The sequence below is a fragment of the Pagrus major genome, chromosome 18 (genome assembly GCF_040436345.1).
Source record: "Pagrus major chromosome 18, Pma_NU_1.0".
Lineage (NCBI taxonomy): Eukaryota > Metazoa > Chordata > Actinopteri > Spariformes > Sparidae > Pagrus > Pagrus major.
The window spans coordinates 19,949,175-19,975,413 of record NC_133232.1 but is presented as its reverse complement, the minus strand read 5'-3'; the positions used below and the strand labels follow the sequence as shown (position 1 = coordinate 19,975,413).

The 26,239-nt window shown below is 42.9% G+C and overlaps 1 protein-coding gene across 1 annotated transcript; it reads left to right on the top strand.

Moving 5' to 3' along the window:
• The first annotated feature begins 820 nt into the window (after positions 1 to 820).
• On the top strand, positions 821 to 25,350 carry cyfip2 (cytoplasmic FMR1 interacting protein 2). Its single transcript, XM_073487546.1, has 30 exons — positions 821 to 963; positions 7,512 to 7,661; positions 7,766 to 7,855; positions 8,593 to 8,670; positions 10,279 to 10,380; positions 10,563 to 10,744; positions 10,827 to 10,923; positions 12,429 to 12,557; positions 12,664 to 12,768; positions 12,859 to 12,947; positions 13,095 to 13,332; positions 13,472 to 13,624; positions 14,445 to 14,584; positions 14,695 to 14,842; positions 15,586 to 15,739; positions 15,847 to 16,003; positions 16,083 to 16,179; positions 16,267 to 16,343; positions 16,439 to 16,547; positions 16,665 to 16,784; positions 16,956 to 17,155; positions 17,247 to 17,334; positions 17,446 to 17,589; positions 17,739 to 17,829; positions 19,712 to 19,842; positions 22,130 to 22,202; positions 22,299 to 22,393; positions 22,490 to 22,728; positions 23,103 to 23,250; positions 23,348 to 25,350. Exons 2-30 carry the CDS (start codon positions 7,545 to 7,547, stop codon positions 23,513 to 23,515), a joined length of 3,759 nt encoding a protein of 1,252 aa, XP_073343647.1. The 5' UTR covers positions 821 to 963; positions 7,512 to 7,544; the 3' UTR covers positions 23,516 to 25,350.
• The last annotated feature ends 889 nt before the right edge of the window (positions 25,351 to 26,239 follow it).

Genomic DNA, 26,239 nt, shown 5'->3' with positions numbered 1-26,239 from the left:
AAACTTTTGTCCTTGGTGGGACAAAATTGGAAATTAATGGTGGAAAAGAAGAAGAAACCTACAGTATTGTATTGCAAAGAGGAATAAGGCCACTAGGATCCTAAGTACCCCTAATGGCATGACTTCCTGAGCAATGTGTCACTGTCCACCTTGTTCAGATTATGAAAAATGATTAATAATTAGGTTTCCACATTTTTAAACAGCATTTTTACCTCACAAAAAATAAACAAGCATAAATAGCAATTAACTTTATTGTTATTTATTTATTTTTCTAAACATCTGGGGGGGACAAATCAACCCTTATGGTGACAGGCCCCATTTTGGGCAGCTCTGCCCCACCGCTTTTGTCCACAGGGGGCGCCAGAATCAACACATAAGTGAAGTCCCTTGAAGCTGCTTTAAAAAAATAAAAATGACAAGTCGGACATCATGGTGTCAATTTTGCACTGGGGGGGGGGGGGGGGGGTCTGAGGTGACAATAATTAAATTTTGTCCTGTATCATTATGAGATGATTACATTTTGTTTCACTTCATTTAAAATGGTTTCGCCTCTAAACTCTATCACCATGAGCACCACAGATACACTATAATCCCAACAGAGCTATGCTAATATATATAGTCTATTTATAATGTTTTATTTGTTTCCTCCCATATTAAAATGTACCATTAAGAGGCTCAGGGGGGGCTCCTCCTCCTCCTCCTCATCATCATCATCATCGCCCATCGCTTCAGTGTGACTGTCCCTTTAAGAAAATGCACTTGCAGCCATTTTCTGCTCTTTGTGTGGGGTGGATTAGCACAGGGTAGGCACTGGGCGAAACTAGAGCATCAATCGGCACAGAAGACGAGGCGCAAAAAAAAATAAATAAAAAAAAAAAATCAGCAAACACTGGACCGCCGTCGCAGCCCGCGACACCGTCACGCCCGTCTTTGTGTCTCGCCGGACGGACATGCGATTTACAGGTATGTGGCAGGAGCAGCGGCGGATGGAGCCGCAGCGCTCCCAGATGAACGGGGCTGCTGATGTGCGGCTGGGCTAGAGATGATGGCTGGAGACCGGGGGGAGCTGTTTTTCTCTCTCTCTCTCTCTTCCTCCTGGCACTGTGCATCACTCACCAAATCGCAAACATGATAAGAAATAGCTGCACGATAACGCCGAGTAATCTCTCTTTCTCTCGCTTTCGCTCCCTCGTGAGGCGGATCGAGCGACCCGGTTTTTTTTTTCTCCTCGGGATTATTCTGACACATGAATGGGATCCCCGTTAGCCTACATCGGCATCGTAGCTCACGCTGAGATGGGTGGGGTGAGGAGAAGGGTGCCCGCTAGCGAGCAAGTGCACGCTGATGAAAGATGTGATCGCGGGCGAAGCTGGGCGATTTTCTGGGCTGATAGAGAGAAGAGATGTCCGCTATGATCAGAGGAGGAGGAGGGAGGGGGTTGATGCTTCTGATGGCTCCATTTCACATCGCTCTTTCATCATTTTATGGGCCTATTTTTTCCCCTTCTTTCTTTCCCCTCTCACACATACCACCGCCTTGACCCATCCGACCAGCAGGGCACAGCGTGTAGATGAGAGCAGGCAGCGTCAGGGACGTTTTCACGGCGGCCTGGAGCCGATCAACAGGCCTGGTGACTGATCCACCAACGACAGGTTCACCTACTTCCGTCTAAACGCCGCTGTTTGCTTTTTCACGATCATCATGCATCGTGGCTCTGCTCTACAACACACGTATGGATGTGGATGCTTTTGCAGACTCACTGAGTTGTAAATGCCAGCCCCCTCACCAGCCAGCAGTGATGTAATGATGAGGCTGTGGGAGCTCTGCTGCTGCTAATGCTCATCCAACCTGCATGGGGAGGATCACTGTCATATTCCAGTCATATATCTGGTCCATTTTTTATATGTTTTTTATTTAAGATTGCCTAAACAGATGTGTCTCAATGGAAAAAATGTCACTTTTAATGTGAAAGGAAGAGGACAGACATGCACAGGGTTCGTTATGTAAGAGATAGTGTCTAGATTAGTGGTTGATTACTGTGAATGTGTGTTGCTGAAAGATAAATCAGTGTGCAGACCAGCAGAAGATGAATGGCCACTATTTTTTTTTTTTTGATTAGGGATGCTCGATCAGCTCGACATGAGGAAAAATATATTTTAGGCTATCAATCGGTATCAGTGAAATTCTAGCTGATAAATAGAGCCCACGATATGAGGCCAAGTTGCTTTCATTGACTGAACGAGAGCAGCGTTTGCAGTACTCCAACACAGCAGATGGCTGTTTGCAGCGTGAAAGTTGGTTTACGATCCACCAGTAAGCAGTGGGATATTAAATTACCCGTCTGTGCTCACTACTTCTTACCTTCTTACCCTCAGGTGTGCATAAACTACAGGTTAGCAGCTTATAGAAAATACAAACGTGGTGAAATTTTCACTTATCTTATCTGTATCGGCCACGAGAAGCAGGTGATGATTGGTTATCGGCATCCGTATCACTTGTTTTGATCAGCAGTTAATTGTTTAAGTAGCAAATCCAGCCAACATGCCAAATATTCACTCAGTCCACTTCGCCAGAAGTGAGGTTTTTTCTATGTTCTCCATCTGATGTCATTGTAAAGTGAATGAATTACCAGACCACACAAGATTTTTGAATGGTAGAGCGCTGAGGATACTCACTCATAGATACCAGCCACATGAATACGCCCAATTTTCTTTTTTTTCATCAACAACAATGAATAATTTCTTGAAAAACTGACAAAAATGTCAAAATTTTAAAGAAAATGAGAAAAAATTCCTGTAACCTATCTTGATCTGCACCAATTGGGTCTATTCTGGGCCAAGACCCATCCTGCATGCTCCATGAAAATCTGTTTAGTAGTTTTTGTGTAAACCTGGTGACAAACCAACAAACCAACAAAAGACAGAGCTGAAAACGAAACCTTCTCTGTAGGGGTGACTGAAAGAACCTTTAGATTCTCCCCATGATGTGGCTGTAATTAAGCTGGCTTTGCTGTACTAGCTTTTTAGTTATATGGCATAACGTACTACTTATTTTTCTCAATCCAGTGATTTGAGAGGATAATAAGCACAATGCCTTTAAACAAACAGTAAATAACCAGAAGAACAAACAGCCAAAGAAAAAGGAAGTGGGGTTACGCAATGTGGAAAAACTGTGACATTTTACTAAAACTTTACATAAGCTTCACACTTGCTCATGAAACTTTGTTTATGAACCGATAAAAGAATATCCTGTCTGTACAAAGGCTGGTGATGCGGGTTTTTGTGTACTATTCTCTACCTGTCAAGCTCGGTCACGTGAGCCAGGCTTATGTTGCATATTCATGTGACGGTCATTGTTGCGGGTCTAAAAGGGCAGCATGACATCATGGGGTATCATGAGACGACAGCAGTTTTGCGTCGGGCTCTCTTAAAACCACAATCAGCCTGTCAAATACCTCCGTCAGCCGTCCTGCACATGATGACACACTGTAGACTGCACAGATGCTGCTGGAACACACATGTGACTGATGTCTATGTGTGTGTGTGTGTGTGATCGTGTTGTAAATGATCATGTGTAAGTGCCTGTCCTAATGCTTTCCTCCACGCTGATCGGATCTCATCTTATTGTGAGGATGATGAATATATATTACAGAGCTAGCCTTGGGGGGAGATCCCATTGAGTGGTGTGACCCTGGAGTTGACACACTTTCTCTCACTCTGTCTTCCTCTCTGGCAAGATGTATTACACAAACGGCCAGCGGCACATACCGGTCATGATATTCTTCTACAAATAATGTATCATCTGTTTCAATGCTGGTAATGTTTTGAGCACTTCCTCGATTCTTTGCTGGTTTAGTGTTGCCATGAGGAGATCTGACCACAGCTCTTAAAGGTGCAATATGTAACAACTGGCCACCCGTCGTATTCATAAACAAACATGGCAGCGTATCGCCAGAGTAACCGCTAACTGCTGCCAATTCTAGCTATGGTTAGCTGGTTAGCTTGGTAAGCTGTGCATCTAGAGGTCTGGACTGGAGGTCGTAGCACCAGGGGAGCGTTGGGGTTTGGAGCGGGCTAGCTTCTTAGCATGCTAACTTGAGTAGATACCTCTGCAACACAAGACATAGCAGTCTTTAACATAACAATAACACTGTTATTTATTCGCTCTCAGTTGATATTTTAGAATTTTTCCAACTAAAATTCTTGCACATTGCTCCTTTAATGTATATAAGCTTTAGTTTCAACGTCAGAGTTGCCTGGGGGGAACTTTGCCGTGCATATCAATAAAGGTTCTGTGTTAAATTCTCCCAAGAGTCCAACTACTGTATGGGTTCTGTGAAGCGTTGTCACGTGTGGCCTACAGCTAGGTTACCAAGTGTCCAGAGGGGAATGAAGGGGCCCTTTGCTTTGTAAAGATGCACAGACACACCAACTGTTGAACAGAGTCGGGTACAGGGTGGGAAAGTTTATTCAGCCAATTCAGGCTTCAGTCTGTGTCTGTATTCCCAAGCACAGATGGGAGTTTAGTAGCTCTGAGCATGTTTATCTGCCTGACAGAACCCCTTGTAGCGAGCTGCATGTTTCCTTTTCTATAAGCTGAACAGTTAAAAATAACCAGTCGAGTCTTCAAAGAGGCAGAGAATGACTGAATCCAGGTTGTGAAGTCAACAGCAGTGGGAAGAATACAGGAAACAACATTTATTTTAACATCGGCAGTGTTACAGTGTTACAGCAGCACAGGGGCCTTCATTAGTGTACAAGAATAGAGTTTCAAATCTGCAGGCCTTTTAATAGTTTTTATTCTCGCATCACATCAACATTAGTGAGACCTCTATCGTTACTTGTACCCTTTTCACAGTGGATGAAAACCCCACTAACACAACACAACACCTAGGCGGACACGCTAATTTACTCCCCTTCACAGAATGCGTGTTGAAGTTAAAGCCGCCGGATTGTTAATACTTTTCCATCCGTTTCCATCCAGGCAGCGCTCGAACATTGTTCGGTCGGCGCTGAGTTTGAAAGAGAGACTGAAGTAAAAGATTTTGAAAAATAACCTCCGTTAACGATGTCATTGGCTGATCCATACTGATCATGTGCAACTAACAGAGAAAAGAAGTAAAGAGGAAGAAGTGAGACGTCCCACTCCTTAGTAAAAACAATGTGTCCAATTTAGAATATTATTAAGACTAAAAGACAAAAGAATCCAGTAGACCTTAGTCTAGATTAGACTAGATTATGTGCCAATACGCTGAAGTGTCACTCACTTAGGACCATTTGAATTTTGACGACTCTCACACGGTCTGATTTTGGCCTCGAGGCACAGCTGGTGGTTCACCTGATTGTAAATATAACTTCTGTGCATGTTCACTTTGACAGTTTGATGTGACAGGAAACTCCACCCACCTCCTTTCTCACTTCATTTGTGATCATGTTAATGCGTCTGCACATTTGGGTATGAGAAACAACAATGTGAATGTATGATGTAGGCGTCCGTCTGCATCTTTAAAGGTAACGTACAACCAAACTTACTACGACAGTTATTACAACGACGATCTCTAGTTTGAAAATATATAATGATATGTCTTCCTCTTGGGTAATTTAGTGAACACCTTGAAAAAGCAAATGCTTGATATTGTCACTCAGGGTCAGGGTTGACATGTTGTCAGTATGCTGCTGCTTTGCTAGATGTATCGACTGCCACTTGTGTGTAGACGTCTTACTGTGTTTTTCATCTATCTGCTCGTGCGATCATCAGTCTGTGGCTGACTTTCACTTTGTCTACCTGTGGCGAGGAGAAGAGAGACAGTCATGTTGTAGTTTTATCTGCCTCTTTTCTCTTTGCTGTTCGGCCTCTGGCCCTTTCAGCTCTAGTTGTGCTCTCTCTGGCTGTGAATATTAAGCTGATTATGGGCCCTGTCAGCCCTGTCTGCCAGGTCAGACGTAAAACACACATTTCTTAGAGGCACATGATATATGGGTGGGCGCGTACACACTGCTTTGGCTGGGCCGATGCTTAATAATGAGGAAAAGGACACTGCAATGACTGTGCTGTTTTAAGGGGGTCTAGTCATTTATTTCAAGGACGGATCAAATGTACAATGATAATGATAGCTGTGGATTTTTAAGCCACATGCACGAGGCGCACGCACATTCTATGTTCATATACAGTATTTCATCATCTTTTGATTTGAATTAAAAAATATAAACTCACGTCTGTGATTTAACATCATTTAACGTCGACTGCCTTTGCAAGATCGCACATTTTGCGTTTGTCAGATGTCATTCACTGCCAGACCGTTCTCTGCTGCTCTCAGATCGGTGAGATTTCCAGGTCTAGGCACTTCAAGAATTATACGCTTCAGACGTGCCTCGAGCTAAATAAAAAGCTAGAACGGAAACAGTGTAGGAGCCTCTGCCCTTTACTTCCCCTGAGCTTAATCTGGTATTGACATATAGTGAAATGTGAGAGGATACAGGTGCAGGATGAACACACAAAAATACAGCAGAGCATAACTAAAACAGGGTTTCCAAAGAGGAAGTGGGGTCGTCTAGACATTCAAAGAGAATAGATGGTGTATCTGTTTTTGAGTTTTTGAGAAAAATCATGTAACTATAGCATTTCAATTGTGATATGTCACCTCTGTGTTGATCTATTGATTGTGCATCTTCTAACCATTTTACCATCCATCATGTTCCAGATGTATTAATCTGACCAGACTTTACGCTGCATATTAACTTTTGATTCTTCTTGGTTGAGTTTGCGTTCTTACTACTGTCACTTGAAGTTGAAGCAGCCGGACATTTGAACCAATTATCCATTACTTTTACTTTTACTTTAACTTATTCAACCATTTTCCCATTAATGTTAGCTAACAATTTAGCTAACTTATTGAACCATTTCCCCATTATTATTATTATTATTATTATTGTTGTTGTTATTATTATTATTTTTAGCTGTTTTGCAAACATTTTCAATGATTTTCCCTTTACTTTTAGCTAACTATTCAGCTAACTTATTCAACTGTTTCCCCAAATATTTAAGCTAACTATTTAGCTAACCTATTTAACCATTCTCGCATTATGTTTAGCTAACTACAAAGCTAACTTATTCAACCATGTTCCCATTGGTATTAGCTAACCATTTCAACCTTTTATCATATACTGTAAGCTATATATTTTAACAGACTATCCATCACTTTTAGTTCTCTATTTTAACTACTTATCCACTGCCATTAGCGATCTATTTCTGTTTCAACGTCTCTGCTCACTTGCTAATTATGTAATTTTCATACATTGTTAGTTGCAACACATAATGTTCAGTTGTTGTCACTCAATATGCTTATATTTACTTTACTTACCAAATTTCTGTTTTATCAAAGCTACTTCACAAGCTCTCCAAGTTCCCCCGTGGCAACTGTAAATGTGACCCCCTGGGGAACCAGGACCTCAGATTGCATACTAAGTCCCATTATCTCATATCCTCGCTCTGTCTTCCTCTGTTTCTGTCAGACTGGGGTGTTGTGTGAGTGACGCTTTGTTACCATGACGACCCACGTGACCCTGGAGGATGCCCTGTCCAATGTGGACCTGCTGGAGGAGCTGCCCCTCCCGGACCAGCAGCCATGCATCGAGCCCCCTCCTTCCTCCATCATGTACCAGGTACGCACCCACACCCACTGTCGCCGCCGCCTGCCACCATTACCCCCCAGTTGTTCATACTTTCTCAATGCACCCCTTTCACTCCGCTCTCCCTCCTTCCGCAGGCGAATTTTGACACCAACTTTGAAGACAGGAATGCATTCGTGACCGGCATCGCTCGTTATATAGAGCAAGCCACGGTCCACTCCAGCATGGTGAGATCTGCGCTCCACTTTTTAAAACACACACATGCCGTCGTGTTTATTTTTGCATCTGAGTAGCTGAATCAATTTTTTGTTGTCTATTTTAAATAGTTGCTGTTCCCCTTTCAATAAACACAAAGCTGGCTGTGGGAAGCGGCCTCACACCCTTAAAGAGAGCCTTGTTTTTCTGAATTGATTATCATTTGGCTCTTTTGTTGGGATTTGGCTCGGCTTGTGGCAGGACACACACACACACGCACACACTAGTACACTCATATAGATACACACTTCCCTCACACACTGGTGAATCAGGCAGGCAATGGACCAGTAAACCTCTTTCCCCTGATGGTGAATGAATGGAGAGTGTGATTGGACTGGCAACGAGGGGAAGTAGTGCTTTATTTAACCTTAGTTAATCAGGAAGTCCCATTGAGGTTGAAGCCAGTCTATTTGAGGGACTCCTCGCTCTAGCCAGAGTGATGGAGAAGTCTGTCTCACCGACTTCTGAATGAAAGAAATGTTCCCCTGCTGAAATATTTATCATGTCCCATTCATCTGGAAGTTATGACTCGTCTGAGATATATTCCGTTTCACAATAATCCGATAATGCCTTGTTATGTGTCTTTGCTAAAGTAAGAAATACAAGGAACTGAGGGGTCCGCTCCAAGCATTTCTCCTTTTGAAATGTGCACATAACTGTGCATTAAGAATGAAGGTTGTCTCTTGTTGTGTTCTGTCCGTTTGTGCAGAATGAGATGCTGGAGGAAGGACATGAGTATGCTGTGATGCTTTACACTTGGAGAAGCTGCTCCAGAGCCATTCCCCAGGTAACACACACACACACACACACACACACACACACACACACACACACACACACACACACACACACACACACACACACACACACACACACACTAAGCTTGAGCAGTATATCTGTTTTCTTATAACTTCATACCTTCCTGACATTTCACCGGGGTATAAAGTACATGACGGGATCTGTTTTTTAAATCAAAAGCTGAGCTGCTGGTGATAGACGTTTTTCGCTATCAGCTAACAGCTTGCTAGTTCTCCTCCTGCTGATTTCAACATGGAGTTGTTGTCTCACAATGTAGTAGTTCAGTTTGTCATTTGCTAAGGGACGGTGAGTTATCCATACATACAGACATACAGACATACATAATCCCCTTTCATCCAGGAGGCATCCTGGGGAGGATTTTTATTCATCCTAAACACATCGGTGGCACGTGCTGTGCACTGCAGTTTGGGGATGCACGATATGGATTTTTTTTCAGCCAATATCGCTAACTGATAATTACCTGCTTCTCATGGCCGATACTGATAAGATAACAGATAATTTCACATGTTTGTGTTTTAAAAAGAAGTTCATAACCTGTAGTTTATGTACATGTAACCTTTATCCCTTTTTTTCTGAACGAATCATGTTGTCTTCCTTTGAAACTCTAAAAAATGTTTACATCGGTTGACATGGCTCTCTAGTCTAAGTTTAAGTTACACACTGCTAACTACTGTATCAGAGTGTGCAGATGCTGCGCTTGTTAAGTCAGTGAAAGCAAAATTGCTTTGTTTTATCGGCTCTGCTTATTGGCTATAATTTTAGCGATACAGATAAATAGCCTCCCAACACCACTGGCCCAATATATCATGCATCCCTAACTTCAGTACATGGTGTCTGTATCAGTTTAATAGTAAGAGGAATGTCTGTTTTTTTTATTGACAATGTTCAAAATCACATCTAAGGAACCTTGATACTGCCCATGCCTAAAACATACACACTAATGCTTAATATGTCACCTTATCTCTTCTTTTTTATTTCATCCATTACAAATTTTCCATTCCTTTATGATTTGATCCTTCTCACAAGACTGAGACTCAATAAAGAATAGATCTAGTATCAAACCAATCATGTCATTTCTCTGTTAAATGAAAAGTTTGCTTGAATTTCTCTGGAAGTCCTCGACTGGCGAAAACACAGACAAGCATCTCGTAACTGTGGCAGCGTTTGCTAATGTGACATCTCTTACCACACCTGACATCATCGGCCGATGACTTAGAACCTGTCGGCATTTCGCTTCTACTCTGCATTTATTTGTTTGAACCAGCTACGTTTATCACATATTCGCCCTATCTTCATTATATGTAGTTCTAATCTAGTCATCGATGTGGAAAACATGTACCTAAACCGGTCTGCAGTGTGGGTGTGGTCTGGGTGACCTGAAATTGGACAGTAACAGTTTGTACATACATGGAAACAAGACACTTTGGTGGTGAGAGAGAGAAAAAACGCCTCATCACCAAGTCATTTTTTGCATCATGCTGCAAATAAACTATAATTTTGCATGAGCCAGCTGAACTCCTGTGTAACCACTTCTGCAAAATCAAGCTGTGTGATGGCACCCTCTTGTGCGTACTAGGTGAAATGCAATGAGCAGCCCAACAGAGTGGAGATCTATGAGAAAACGGTGGAGGTGTTGGAACCTGAAGTGACCAAGCTCATGAAGTTCATGTACTTCCAGGTAAGATTGACGATTATATTTTTTATAATTAACTGAAACTGACATGCCAGGAAAAACCTTAACTGGGCTCATATAATGCCGTACAGGACATTTTCATTTAAGAGTTTGCATGTTGAAGAAGGTTATGTCTTTTTAAAATGTGTTCTTGAAAACCCATACATCCCTTTTCTTTGTCTTTACAGCGGAAAGCCATAGAACGTTTCTGTAGCGAGGTGAAGCGTCTGTGTCACGCTGAGAGAAGGAAGGACTTTGTGTCTGAGGCCTACCTGCTCACTCTGGGCAAATTTATTAACATGTTTGCAGTGCTGGACGAACTGAAGAACATGAAGTGTAGCGTTAAGAATGATCACTCTGCCTACAAAAGGTAGTGAACCACAAATAAAGGAGTCATCGTAGAGAGTCTTAGTCAGAGCCAAATTAACATTCGTCTCTTCCTCTGCCTCCAGGGCAGCTCAGTTCTTGAGGAAGATGGCCGACCCTCAGTCCATCCAGGAGTCCCAGAACCTCTCAATGTTTTTAGCCAACCACAACAGGATCACTCAGGTTGGTGTGCAGACTCTAGCCTGTCTTGTGTGTATAAACGTCTAACTATGTGAGGATATGGGGGATGGAAGTGGGACTTTGTGATTGAACTGACTTTCTGTACACTGCAGCTGTAAGGTGCTTCAAGGGTATGTTTTCAAAAGGTGGCTAGACATGTTCAGTCTGTAATAATACAGAAATGCAGCAGCCTAATACTCCAGGAAACCACTTTCTAGACAAGCTAAGAAGGTGAATGACTCACATTTCTACTCTCCAAAGGTGACGTGACAAATTGTGCAATCTAAACGAAAGGGCCTTACGGAGCCATTTAGCTATTAACCTCAACATTAACATCTGAACTGCTGAACAAGCAGGATACAACTTGCCCATTTAAGTGTTCTGCTCTTCACAGCCAGATAGTGATGGCAGCGACAGAGGAAGATTGTTTTGTGTGTGACGGTGACCTGGCAGTTCATTTCAAACGTTAGTGAGCAAAGTCCAAAGGCAGACTAATTTAGTGTTGAAAATGATTTTAGCTCGATTAAATTTTGTTCCTTTTCATTTTCCCGGTCTGGCAAGTGGTCAGAAATCTACTTGCCCGATGTAAAATTTTACTTATTTTACCCATGCAATTTGTCTTTTTATTAGCCGTTATCAAATAATAACAAAGACTAGTTAATTATCATGTTTAATCTTTGTTTGAGTAAATGAACAAGAACACAGTGTGTCATAGATGCGAAGCAACAAACATAACCCAACTGAGCGGATCTTCCTGTTTCCATTTTCTTGCAAGTGCCCGATTGGTACCGTTAACTCTTGCAGCTTACTGGCTCTGAACCATAGATGGGAGCACACTAGTTTATTTTAATAACTTAGCTTAGCTCGTACTTAGTTGGTACCTCACTTTTAGCATTCCAGCCCACTCTGCTGAAGGGACGATACGATACAATACGATACGAGACGAGACAAGACGACATAATACAGTTTATTGTCCCCTTTGGGTAATTTCTTGGGCTCAGTGTAGATGCATTTAGACAGCGAGGCATTCAAGTGCCGTGCACCAACACTGACGACGTTGCAAGTGCAGCAAGGAACACATTACATGATGTGCTGAGGTTATGCTGTAGCGCTGAGCTTATCTGGACACTTTTGCACCAACTGTCGCATACAAGAGAGATCTGCTACCCACAGCTTACGCTGATGAACTTTGTCACAACTATATGTGTTACCCACAAGGCCGTCGCCCCCCAAAAAGGCGGGGGAGGATTGCCTGGTAACTGTACTGTGCTCAACTTTAAACAGAAACGAGACGGAAGCTAAATGACTCACTCCTTAGCTACTTTCATCATCCATCATTCTTTTTTGCCTGATTTGCTTGCCAGACATGGCATTTTACTTGCCCAGGGCAATTGGGCAATCCTGAGCCCTGGTACTGTGTGTCTAGAGAAGGTGTAGAATGAGCCTTTTCTGTCTGTCAATGAATGTATCTGAAGGTGACCTGTTGTTCCATCTCTGTCTATGTGTAGTGCCTGCACCAACAGTTGGAGGTGATTCCTGGCTACGAGGAACTTTTGGCAGACATTGTCAACATCTGTGTAGACTATTACGAGAACAAGATGTATTTGACACCCAGTGAGAAACACATGCTGCTTAAGGTACCCGCATTTTAACATCGTTACCTGCCGCTGACCTATAACAGTCTGATGTTTAGCTGGCTAACTGTCCTGCTGTAAAACAAATCGCTCTCTCTCTCTGTGTCAGGTGATGGGCTTTGGTCTGTACCTGATGGATGGGAATGTGAGTAATATATACAAACTAGATGCCAAAAAGAGGATCAACCTGAGCAAGATTGACAAGTTCTTCAAAGTAAGCCTTTTGCTAATTTAGCATCTCTTAAATCCAGTAGTATTTGTATACGTGACATGAGTTTGAACCATTCTTTGCTGTGTTTTTCAGCTTCAAGTGGTGCCACTGTTTGGAGACATGCAGATAGAGTTGTCGCGCTACATTGAGACGAGCGCTCATTACGAAGAAAACAAGTCCAAGTAAGAGGACCTGTTTTGCGTATATATATATGTACAGTGTAGTTCACAAAAATGCTCTTACTCCCAAGCAAAAACAGCAATTCTTGACCACCGCACCATCTGCTCCTGCCCACCCCCAACCCTCCATCTTCTCCATTCTGTGCCCAGGTGGACATGCACCCAGAGCAGCATCTCGCCACAGTACAACCTGTGTGAGCAGATGGTGCAGATCAGGGAGGACCACATTCGTTTCATCTCGGAGCTGGCACGCTACAGCAACAGCGAAGTGGTGACGGGCTCGGGCCTGGACAGCCAGAAGTCCGACGAGGAGTACAGAGAGCTGTTCGACCTGGCGCTGAGAGGTCTGCAGCTGCTGTCCAAGTGGAGCACGCACGTCATGGAAGTTGTGAGTAAAAGCGAGGGATCGCCTGTGTTTGTGTGTGGGCCCGGAGAATGTCTGCGTGGGTTTAGGTATGAAGCAGTTGGTGGTTTTGCCATTGATCATTTAGCTTTGATCTATTTATAACTCTCTTTGTCTCTTCCAGTACTCGTGGAAGCTGGTCCATCCCACGGATAAATTCTGTAACAAGGACTGTCCGGGCACAGCGGAGGAGTATGAACGGGCCACGCGATACAATTACACCAGTGAGGAGAAATTTGCCCTGGTGGAGGTCATCGCCATGATCAAAGGGCTGCAGGTAAAACACCAGTGACCCTGACAGGTGTCGAGCCGCTCTTTCATCGATGCTCTAAACAGTCGATGATTAAAGGATGTTTTAAAACCGTAAATTGCATCAAGCATGAAAAAATATCCATCAAACAGCTTTGATGTCATCCATTGTTAACCTCAGTGGAACAGTTACACATTTTGGGATCAAAAGATCAATCCCGCTTTCAACACTCAGTATGATGAAAGCACAACAGTCACCAGCAACATTTAGTGTCTGGCCGATCTGCTACCACTGCCAACATGGGGTGCCGTAGTCATGAGAGAGTGAACTTAGTCTGCAACGGTGCTTGGATGGGTGGTATGTGTCAAGTGGCATTCACATGAATGCCAGGACCCAAGGTTTCCCAGCAGATCATTGTTATTCACATCACCTGTCAGTGGTTTTAATGTTGTGGATTAGCGGTGTATATGAGAAAAACACTAAATGGGCACAGGCCCTTAGCCTGGCTCTGTCTAGTGTTTGGATTTTTCAATGAGGGAGAAGGAGAAAATGTAATATAGGAATGTATATATAGGAATTATGGTAAAGTAATTGAGCTTTTTGTGGAAAACCACATTCAACACAAATTATTACTCAAGCGCCATATTTATAATGTCTTAAAAACACATCTGGGGGACATCTTTAATGGACTGAGAGAGGTGTTGGGCTTCTCATCTAACTCTCTACAAGAGAGCAAATAAACATATTTCCCATGTGAAGTTACTCCTTTCATAGCGAGTTGATGGTCAGTAGCCCCTACGACCAAGATGACGACGATGATCATGTTGCTGTGCAATGAACGGTGCAGGTGCTGATGGGCAGAATGGAGTCGGTGTTTAACCAGGCCATCAGGAATACCATCTACGCAGCGCTGCAGGACTTTGCTCAGATGACCCTCAGAGAGCCTCTGCGCCAGGCTGTACGGAAGAAGAAGAACGTCCTCATCAGGTACACACCGACAGATGTGATCTGATCAAAAGCACATTAAACTTAATGTTATTGCTCTCGATCCTAAAAGACCTAAATCACTTCTCTAATGCTGTTTTCATTCCCTGTAGCGTTCTTCAGGCCATTCGAAAGACCGTCTGTGACTGGGAGGGGGCGAGGGAACCTCCAAATGACCCCTGTCTGAGGGGGGAGAAGGACCCGAAAGGTGGATTTGACATCAAAGTGCCCCGCAGGGCTGTAGGACCCTCCAGCACACAGGTAAGGCGTGGAACAGAAACGGGTTGTAGTGCTGTATTAGTGATAACATTACCAACATTTAGTGGCATTAACCTCTCTCTTACAGTAGTTTGTAAGAACTGTCTGCCTCCTGACATTCAAACACACTTAACAAGTGCAAAGGTGCATTATATTACATCATAGTGAGGGCCACCACCATAGCCATTTTGTTGCCCCCTACTGGCCTGGAGTGCAAATGCCCAAATGAATTAACTTCCCACCCAAATAAACACCCACAGTGGCTTAAATGTAACTCCCTAGTGTGCTTTGGGAAAGAAGCTGCAATGCTGTTGGTTCTGAGCAAAGCTTATTTCTAAAGCAGGTCTAACGTGCCACAGAGACTTATCATATGACATGTGGTGTGCGAGCAGGGCGAGTGATAGTGGATGGTGTAACTAGGCAACGCTCTGCTACTTAGACCGTGCAGGCACCAGAACAGAACAGAGAGGAAGCAGATTAGTAGACGTGAGAATGAATGAGACGGTAACATGTAACACAGTTTGGTGGCTGATGAGTTGTTTCTCTGTTAGCGCTTTGAATTACAGCTGAATTATCTTTCATATGTTCAAACTCTTTAAGGAAGGCTTTTATTCTGAAGGTCAGAAATTATTTTCCCGTTCCTTTTCCTCTCGAAATTCCACGCTACATGCAAAGAGTAAACAGAAAATGACAGTAATAGGATGTTTTTCACTTTATATCTTCTTACCTTTGTCTTCCCTGTGCAGCTGTACATGGTGCGCACCATGCTGGAGTCACTGATAGCAGATAAGAGTGGGTCGAAGAAGACTCTCCGCAGCAGTTTGGATGGACCAATAGTGGTGGCCATTGAGGACTTCCACAAACAATCCTTCTTCTTCACACACCTGCTCAACTTCAGCGGTGAGTAGATCATATCGAAGCCACTCTTGTGAAAATTATATGATGTGTGTAGATCTGTAGACATTCCTTCATTTTCTGATCTCTTCTTGTGTCCTTCCGCTGTTCAGAGGCCCTGCAGCAGTGCTGCGATCTGTCCCAGCTGTGGTTCAGAGAGTTCTTCCTGGAGCTGACCATGGGTCGCCGAATTCAGTTCCCCATCGAGATGTCAATGCCGTGGATCCTCACCGACCACATCCTGGAGACCAAGGAGCCCTCCATGATGGAGTAAGACACGACTCCCTGCGACAAACTCAGATTTTGTTTGCACATCAAGACTTTATTATAACCATTCTCCCTCCTGCAGATATGTGCTGTATCCTCTCGACTTATATAACGACAGTGGCTACTACGCTCTCACCAAGTTCAAGAAACAGTTCCTTTACGATGAAATCGAGGCTGAGGTAAGGAATGAAATTCAAATGTGGCGATCTTTACCTCAGTGCTGCTCTTTTAAAACAGCACCCTCATAGTGTTTTTCTTGGCCTTAGGTAAACCTCTGCTTTGACCAGTTTGTCTACAAGTTAGCAGATCAGATATTCGCCTACTACAAAGCAATGGCCGGAAGGTAGGAGAAGTGACTTCCTCTTCATTTTTTACACAAGTTATTGGCAGATATTATCGCAGTCTCTGCAAAATTCCTCTTCTTCTTCCTTTTCACAGTGTCCTCCTAGACAAGCGCTTCAGAGCAGAGTGTAAAAACTATGGCGTGATCATCCCGTACCCTCCATCGAACCGCTACGAGACGCTGCTCAAACAGAGACACGTTCAGGTACTGGAAACATTTTAAAAAAGTCCTCTATGGCTCATGTCAGGTGTCATTATTCCTGTTACCTTTTTATTTGCGTGCCATATTGCATTGCGTAACCGTTCCTTCTGTGTCTTGCAGCTGCTAGGTCGCTCCATTGACCTGAACCGCCTGATCACCCAGAGGATCTCGGCAGCAATGTACAAGTCTCTGGACCATGCAATCAGTCGCTTTGAGAGCGAGGACCTCACTTCCATAGTGGTGAGATCACCAGCGATACATATATCAAAATGTAACAGGAGACACTATTGTCCTGTTACGTGGGTCTGCAACCCACTGATGCTTTGGGTTGGCTCGACCTACCTTGCTAAAGCATCAGTATTTGGCCTTTAATCAGCTTTCTAATACAAACTCTGTATCCCTCCGTGACAGGAGCTGGAGTGGCTGCTGGAGATCAACAGACTAACCCACCGACTCCTGTGCAAGCACATGACCCTGGACAGCTTCGACGCCATGTTCCGCGAGGCCAACCACAACGTCTCCGCTCCCTACGGGCGGATCACACTGCACGTCTTCTGGGAACTGAACTTTGACTTCCTCCCCAACTACTGCTACAACGGATCCACAAACCGGTCAGTTTTGTTGGTGTTATGTTTTTAGATATGCGTTCCTTAAATACCCTGGGCCTCCCTTTTTGGTTTTAAACATCCTTTTTCTTTTCAGCTTTGTACGCACAGCCATTCCCTTCACCCAGGAGCCTCAAAGAGACAAGCCAGCCAATGTGCAGCCTTACTACCTGTATGGATCCAAGGTATGGTGCCGCTGATGACTTGTATTTGATACTGCCGGAAAGATTTAGCTAAAATCTTGCAGTAGCAGTGTGTGATTAACATTGTCTCTCTCTTTCTTTCTTTCTTTTCAGCCTCTGAACATTGCCTACTCCCACATATACAGCTCCTACAGAAACTTTGTCGGCCCGCCTCACTTCAAGACCATCTGCCGTCTCCTTGGTTACCAAGGCATTGCTGTCGTGATGGAGGAGCTGCTTAAGATTGTCAAGAGCCTGGTATTTATCTTCATTTTCCATTCCCTAAAAACGTGTTTCCTTCCCCCTCAGTGTGCTAATTTCTTACAGTGAACTGTTTTGTTCCCACTTTGTGCCCTTTCTACCACGTTACCTGCTGTGTTCCATCCATCTTCTTTGTCACTTTGCAGCTACAGGGCACCATACTGCAGTACGTAAAAACACTGATAGAAGTCATGCCCAAGATCTGCCGCCTGCCGCGCCATGAGTATGGCTCCCCAGGTGAGTTTACAGTCCTCACAGTGAGTGCATGTGGGGTTTTAATTGACATTTACAACACAAATTCTCTCACTATTCAAGCTGTAATGAGTCACACATGGACACATAGAACAGTGGCAGCCTTCGAGAGTGGCAAATTTAGTGGATGACCGCCGTTGCACCTTTTGTGCCATCATGTCCTCGGTAAATAATATGATCACATGAGCTCAAACTGGTCGGTGGAAGTTGTTTTTTTACTGCGTCTGTCCTCACAACAAGAAGGGGAAACATCTTCACAACGATCTTTACAAATGTTGGATTGATTGCTGTGAAATTTGGTGCAGACATTCATGTCCTTCCCTCCATCATTCGTACTCATGTCAGTGGTCCTCTGATTTTTCATCTCGTGCCATCATCAGGTCAAAATTTCAAAAGTACATTCCCATCAGCCTCTGCTGCATTTTGTGTTTTTAGCTTCTTAGCAAATGTTAGCATGCACCTCAAAGCACCGCTGTGTCTGTAGGCTGTAGAGTTGTTTATAACATTTTCCTCACACAAAATAATAACTAATAATAAACTCATTTATCAGCTTTTGGAATCAGTTATGTCCTTTCCTCTTCTTTTGTCTATTGCACTAAACATAAGACAATCAAAGGTACAAAAACAAATTTAAAGTATGATTCCAAGGTGCAATATGTAAGAATTGGCTCGCTGTCAAATTTATACTCAAAACAAAAAAGTGTAGCTGCCTTTAGCTAATTAGCTCAGTTAGCCTTGCAGCTAGCAGTTCGGACTGGGGGCTCAGGGACCAGAGGAGTGTTCGTTTTTACACTGCTTGCACAGGAGCTTTGGACCAGGACGGGCCGGGGCTAGCTGGTTAGCATGCTAACTTCAGTAGATATCTCCTCAACACATTACATCAACGTCATAATGTAATCCTACATATTGCCCCTTTAACCATGGCACAGTCTGTATATGTATACATGTACAAAACTGTCTTAAATCCATACAGAAGTTGACATATCTTATTGTAATCTTACAGGAGCACCAAAATGATTTCACAATGTAATCAGAAAACTGTACTGAATGGTAACAGATGATATTTATTTTGTTGCTACACTTCTGCACACGGTACCTCTTTGAGTGCATTCAGGGCTTTGAACCATTGCTGGAATAAAATATCACTTGGAGCAGCTGTTAAACATTTGCAGCACACAGCCAGCAGAGGAAAGTGCTGACGACATACAGTATGAACCATTACATCAGCGAGAATCAAACAGCCAGTTTGGTCGGGTGTAAATGAGCTAATTGGGGACACAGTGGGGAAAATAGCAACTCTGCTACAATAGAAATCAGGTTTAATAAAGGGGGTTTAATCAACACGCAACACAGAGGTAACATTTAAATGAACATCTGAAAAGGACAGAAATGATCAGGTATACTTTTTAAAAGAGGCTTTACTTTTCTACTTGCTTACTCTGCGCCTTTGTGTATTTACCGACACGCCTCCATGCATTTTGGCCAGAGATCTGTGTGCAGATTAGAGGCCAGTCAGATGGGATATCCCTATGAGTAGGGCTTAGTAATCTGTAGATTACTGATGTTCTGTACCCGGAGTTCTGTACCTGGCTTACCGCCTGTGATCTTACTGTCAGCAGTTAATGATCCTCTGCTGTGAAGGCCTCATGCTCGGACCAAATGCGGGTCAGGGCAGCTGGACAGACCCGCTGACACCATCCTGGCAGCAATAGATAATCGGTGACATAATGAGGTATTAGAGGGCACTTACTGCTCGGTCTGTGCATTCGACTGTAGGAATAAAAGAGGTGGTTTAATGATCGATTTTTTAATGCGTTTCTGTCTTTGCTATCATGGCTGCATTTTTTCCCTTTCTGCCATTATCCAGGTATCCTGGAGTTCTTCCATCATCAGCTCAAGGACATCATTGAGTATGCTGAGCTGAAGACAGATGTCTTCCAGAGCTTAAGGGAGGTTGGAAATGCCATCCTGTTCTGCCTGCTCATCGAGCAAGCTCTGGTAGGACAGTTTCTTTACTAGTGTCAATTTCCCTTCAGATTGTTCTAGTGTTATACTCATGTCTCTATCTCTCTCTTCTGTCTGACACTGTCTCTTCTAATTCCCCCTGTGGTCCCTGAGCACGCTCGGTGCTCAGGGGTCGGCTAATGTGTAGCTTTTCTCGACTGCCATGTTTTTGTGTCGCTGACCAATAAAAACCTGAGTGCCTGAAGGTTTCTGCCAGTACATGATGTTGATGCTGTCGCGGACAGAAACTCTCAGGCCTAAAAAAGATGTTTGATCTTCTTTGATGTGTTTTTTTTCTGAAATACAACTCTATTTTTCATTTCACGCTGGCATCTACCACAGGTGGTAAGGATTTAGGTCTTGTCGTTGGTATCAAAATAACACGCAGACCGAAAATGTCTTTTTCTCTTTTATCTCTTGTTGGTTTGGGCTGCTGTCTTTCTCTTTCTTCTTTTTCTTTGCACACGGTTTGGCACACACGGTTTCACCTCCAATCAGCCATGGAAGCAGAAGGACTGACAGTTTTACTCAGAATTAAGTGAACGTATCGTTTTTTTTGGCATCAAAGCCCAAAGAAACTATTTGTATTTGGAGACACACATTCGATCAAGACAATGTCAAACACACATTCGGCTGCCATATTATAGAGTCTTTATGTCCTTGTCTTCCCTGGAAGAGGTGATGGTATATTTCTGGTTGGTTGTTGGTTCAGTCTTGTGCTTAACTCTGCACTTCTTCCTCCATTCTCTCTTCTGGGTCTGGGCGCTTGTGATGCCTGTCTGCATAACGCTGCTCAGCTGTCACTCTCTCCCATTTCCGTCTGACTGGTGTTTGTGTGCATGTTGGTTAGGACTGCCTGTAAGTGTGTGTGTGTGTGTGTGTGTGTGTGTGTGTGTGTGTGTGTGTGTGTCTAGCTTTTTTCATCATTGCATGGCTCTCTTTTCTCATCCATCACCCTTTAGTTCCAAGAGCTATGAAGATTCTGCTTCTTAGCGTTTAGTTTGATTCGTAGCTTGTTGTCTTGACTAGTAATCACCATGGCTTCCATCTTGCTAAATAAGCTTGACAAGTCATTCTGTTAGCATGACTTCTCAAGACAAAAATACCACTAACACACTGACATTTTACCCAGAGGGATGAGAGGTTATTAGCAGGGTGTCTGCAGGTCCTTAAAAAGCCTTGATTCTAAGTACAATTTTAGAAATACAAGGCCTTAAAAGTCATTAAATAGTCTTAAATTTAAAGCTGTGAGTTCTTAATTGCCCCAAATGTTTTATCTAAATTCATTCATCCAGTTTCTTTTTGTCAAAATGAGACGAGCTCAAAAACTCTTTGTACGATATGGCCGGAATTTTACTTTAAAACATTACACACACATGCATCAAAAATGAGCTGACATTATCATCAGCATGTAAAGAAACAATAGCGTGATTGCTGTGTAGAGAGGTCTGCCAAAGTTAGCATGCTAACCAGCTAGCCCAGGCCCGTTCTATCTCTTAATACCACTTTGTACTAGCAAGAGGTGATAGCCCCGTAGTTAGCGTAATAATTAAACAAAAAAAAAACCTTCCAAAATGTCAAGTTTCTCTCTTCTATCGAACTAAGACGAGCTGAATTTCCTCACTAATTCCTCTTAAAACACACCTCAGTAGGTCCCGGTCCGGACAAGCTCTAGGGCCACTGTCCCCACGGCTAACTGAGCCATGAGCTAATTAGCTAACAGTAGCTAGATACAGCCAAGGATAGCTTCTATTGCCAAGCTGTAGATATGTCTAACTCACGATAATGACCATATATCTACATAAAACCTACCACCGCACGGGGCTTCTACATATGTTTATACTAAGAAATAAGAAAAAGATTTTAAAAAATCTTTAAAAAGCATTAAATGTAAGTGTCCGCTGTCTGTAGTCAGTAGTCTGATCAAGACGGTTGTACAGTTGACCTCCTGCTGCTAAACCAGATTAGATGGGATGTTGTATCTAAGAGGGTGACAAATTATAATCCTGCTAATATTGGCCTGTCATCATGGCTTGATAAACATACACTCATTCAGTTATCTCATCTCCTTCTCTGCATAAGCTGAAGATAGTGGTGACTAATCCATCAGCATGCTCCTACTAGTTTAATCACATTTTATTATGCTTTAAAAGCTGTCGTTAGCTTTAGTATAAAATCAGCATCACCTCATGGCTACCTGCATGTAAGGGTGTCTGTAGGTAAACTGAATGCTGTTCCTTTACATGAAATGACCCTTTCTCTTGATATGTTTGAATCCCAGTCCCAGGAGGAAGTGTGTGACCTGCTTCATGCCGCCCCCTTCCAGAACATTCTGCCCAGAGTTTACATCAAAGGTATTTAATAAAAAGGGTTACCGGCAGTACATTAAAGTCTGATGTCATTTTTGTTCAGTATGTACAGCTCCCTGCTTGTGTTTGTGTGTCACACAGAGGGGGAGCGTCTGGAGGTGAGGATGAAAAGGCTTGAAGCAAAGTACGCCCCTCTCCACCTTGTGCCTCTGATCGAGAGGTTGGGAACCCCGCAGGTGAGTTCAACACCACTCTGTCTCTACATCGGACAAATCTGATCTTTTACTGTTCTTCTGTTTGTATCATACTTACTTAAACTTTCCTTTTCCCAGCAAATTGCCATTGCCCGTGAGGGGGACCTGCTGACCAAAGAGCGTCTCTGCTGCGGCCTTTCCATGTTCGAGGTCATCCTGACGCGCATCCGCAGCTTCCTGCACGACGGGGTGTGGCGCGGGCCTCCGCCCACCAACGGCGTGATGCACGTCGACGAGTGTATGGAGTTCCACCGCCTGTGGAGCGCCATGCAGTTCGTCTACTGCATTCCCGTGGGCACGCACGAGTTCACAGCAGAGTGAGTGAAACCTGTCCGGTGTTTGTGTTAACTGTTAACTGTAGCAGTGTGTTTTTTTTTTCTTGTCTCTTTAAGTTATCAACCGTACGTTCAGTCAAACATCAATTCAGCTTAAAATACAACAATTCAAATTGAAATGCACATCAGAGCTCCAAATTAACTTTTCATGCCGGTTGCACTGGTGCGCCTAAATTTTAATTTAATTTCTCAACAAATTATGTAGGTACACTTCTTATCACATCTTATTTATGTAATCTTGTCACATCTTCTGGAATATATTTGCATGAAAGTAGTTGTTGGAAATGTGCACTGAAATTCGATGGCTCCAACTTTAATGGAAACAACTGACGTGTTGTGCGTGCCTTGCCTTCCAGGCAGTGCTTCGGGGACGGGCTGAACTGGGCCGGCTGTGCCATCATCGTGCTGTTGGGACAGCAGCGTCGCTTTGACCTTTTCGACTTCTGCTACCACCTGCTCAAAGTCCAAAGACAGGATGGCAAGGATGAGATCATCAAAAATGTGGTGGGTACACTGCATCTCACTGCTTTCAGTCACATGCACACACACTCTTCTATATATTATCAGACTCATTCCCTTTCTCTTCTGGTTTCTTTGACAGCCCTTGAAGAAGATGGCCGACCGCATTAGGAAGTACCAGATCCTCAACAACGAGATCTTCGCCATCCTCAACAAGTACATGAAAGCGGTGGAGACGGACAGTTCCACCGTGGAGCACGTTCGCTGTTTCCAGCCTCCTATACACCAATCCCTTGCTACCACCTGTTGAGATAGACCCTTCACACATAGTGCACACACACACACTCACACACACACGCATAGCTGTGATACTTATTTCTGCCTCCTCCTGGTCTCGTAGAGGTATAGATTACTACGATGGCTCCACTCTGGCTTCAAGAATCCAAAGACAAAACCCTCTAAAACTGTTGCTCTATCTAACACGCGTCTGTCTTTGAATTCTCGAAGCATTAAGTGGACCAGGCCGGAGGTGGAAGTGTATATTCACGCCTTTTCTTTCTTTTTTTTTTTTTTTTTTTTATTCTACTCTCTGTGTGGCTCTCACTCAGACTCATGCATGCCTTCTCTTATTCCTCCCGCTGCACACCTGTGGGTCGGACCACCGACACAAATGCCAAAATCCCCGTCCTGTAATCTGAAGCCCCTCGTTTGAAGCCATCAGGGCTCGCAAACACCTTCCAGAATTTGCAATCAAAAGCTGAGGCGAAAGTAAATCTTAAATAAAATACTAAATAATGCAACAAAAACTAATTTTTTCTAAGTTATATAAAGATCTTTTAAGTGAAACATGGTGCTCTTAAGTGCTACTACAGCGACTAACAGTACTAGCACAGGCACCTGTGCTACCATTATGCTTGTCCTCTATTACGACCAGAACATGTTTATCGTGACACATCTCAAGCTCATCTGTATAATAATCTGGTCTGCCCGTGTTCATGATAACGCAGTGTCTATCTATCACGATGCATTCGAATACTTCTTCCATATTCTTTCTTCACCTGCTTGCTCCCAAAGGAATGAAGGTACATCGCAGTTTTGATTTGCTTTTATTTATCTCCCCTCCTGTCTGGTTTTCTCGCTTCATCCCTAAAACATTTTTTATTCGGTACCAGTTCCACTGTAAATCTCACTGTTGAACTAAGTGACGTGTCGAGTGTTGTAATTGTTCTTGTTTTTAATTATGAATATTTTTAATTTACACATCATTGGTATACTTGCCTCTCTACTACTACTGGCTGGAGACCTCATTACCTGTTTATTTTTTTTATTTTTCTTTCTCTCTTCTGTCTGTTGGAAAGATTTTTATATTCTGTACATGAACACAGTGATATTATTTACAGTTTGGAAAAGACACATCTTCATCGGGGTAAATGTGTTTGCTTTTTCAAGAGTAAAGAAAAAAACAAGAGAAGAAAAACAAGATTAGAAAATACCTCTAGGCTGTATAAAGACAGTGCTGTACTAGATTAACCTGTTTTGAGTGTGAATGGATGATGTCGGTCTAGCAGACCTGTGAAATACTCTGCACATAAAGGAAAAAAAAAATCATAACTAATATGTCGGTTATAATTAAAGGGCAGTTTCCTAAATATAGTCAGTATTTACTATTGTTGGACTTTTGCTTTAGATTTAGCAGTGTTATCAAAATATGCAAAATTTGTCCCTATTTTTTTCATATGAAGGAAAACAAATGGATTATTAAGAAGTAACCCTCCCCAAACAGCTCTGTGACCTTTTTCTGCTCCGTTTTGAATGAACAAACTTTCTTTTGTAACTCCAGTGTCTTTTTATCATATTTATTCAACTCTGACGTATTGTTCATTTAAAGGTTAATCTAGTAACAATGAAGGTACCAATGTATCATCTCAAAACCTTAGCATGGCAAGTGTAATTTATTGTCATCAATGGCTCCATTTGTGACATGAGGCTTTGTTTATGATATTGTTGTACAAGTGACCATGTTTTCAAGTACAAAAAAATGGAGAAAAAAAAAAAGAGTATAAAATGTACAACAATGGTCCTGGAAAGGATTTGAAATTATGTTGTATTTCCATGAAATAAAAAATGTTTAACTGAAAAAAAAAATGAATCTGTGTATTTGATTTTGACAATATTGGATTCAATGACAGTTGCTCCTTCACTTGCTTCTGGTTTGTCGACCGACTGTTTTTAGACTAGACAAGTTATGCTTTGGTTGTTTTTAGGCCCCGTACTTCAATAAATAGAAAAGATTTAGTATTCCCCACCAGTTACACACCTGGCAATGTAGAGTTACATTCATTTATTTTACAAAGCATGACTGCACAGTTAAATAAAATATGAATAGTGTTTTTTTCTGATTCTTTTTAAATCCCTGGAAAAATCCACAGGGGTTTGGTCAGTGGCGAAAAGTTTCCAAAGTCAGTGACCTCAGTTACTTTGGCACACAGAGAGTCGACATGTCCACAAGGTAGAATACATTTCAAGTACAGTATATGACCAAACACCTCTGCATACATTGTTCTAGCTTTGACTACGAATTATTTCCATGTATTTCAACACAGAATATATATTCAATTCAACACATGATAGGAGCATAAGAAAGATAGTTGTAGATGGTAGTGTAGGTAGCCCTATATCGCACTGTTAAAGAAAATGAGAAAATACTCCTGGATCCATCCCTTTATCTGGATCCAGACCAAAAGTTATCGGGATCTATTCGCAGCCTCCATCCATTAGGTCATTTTTGTGTAATCCTGTAGACACACCAAACATTGCTGCTGGCTTTTTGCCGTGGTGAATCGCTTTGATCTGTGTTTGGCATCACGGAAACTGGCACGCAACTGCCTTGACTGGGCTACTTGAACCTGTGTCACAGGGCAGGATCTAGGCACAGGCAATCTCACCACATGCCTGGGGCCTCCTTGCCAATAGGGACAGACAAGACAAGGGAGAAAAGAACATCAACTGCCGAGGTTAAATAATGTTTTACATT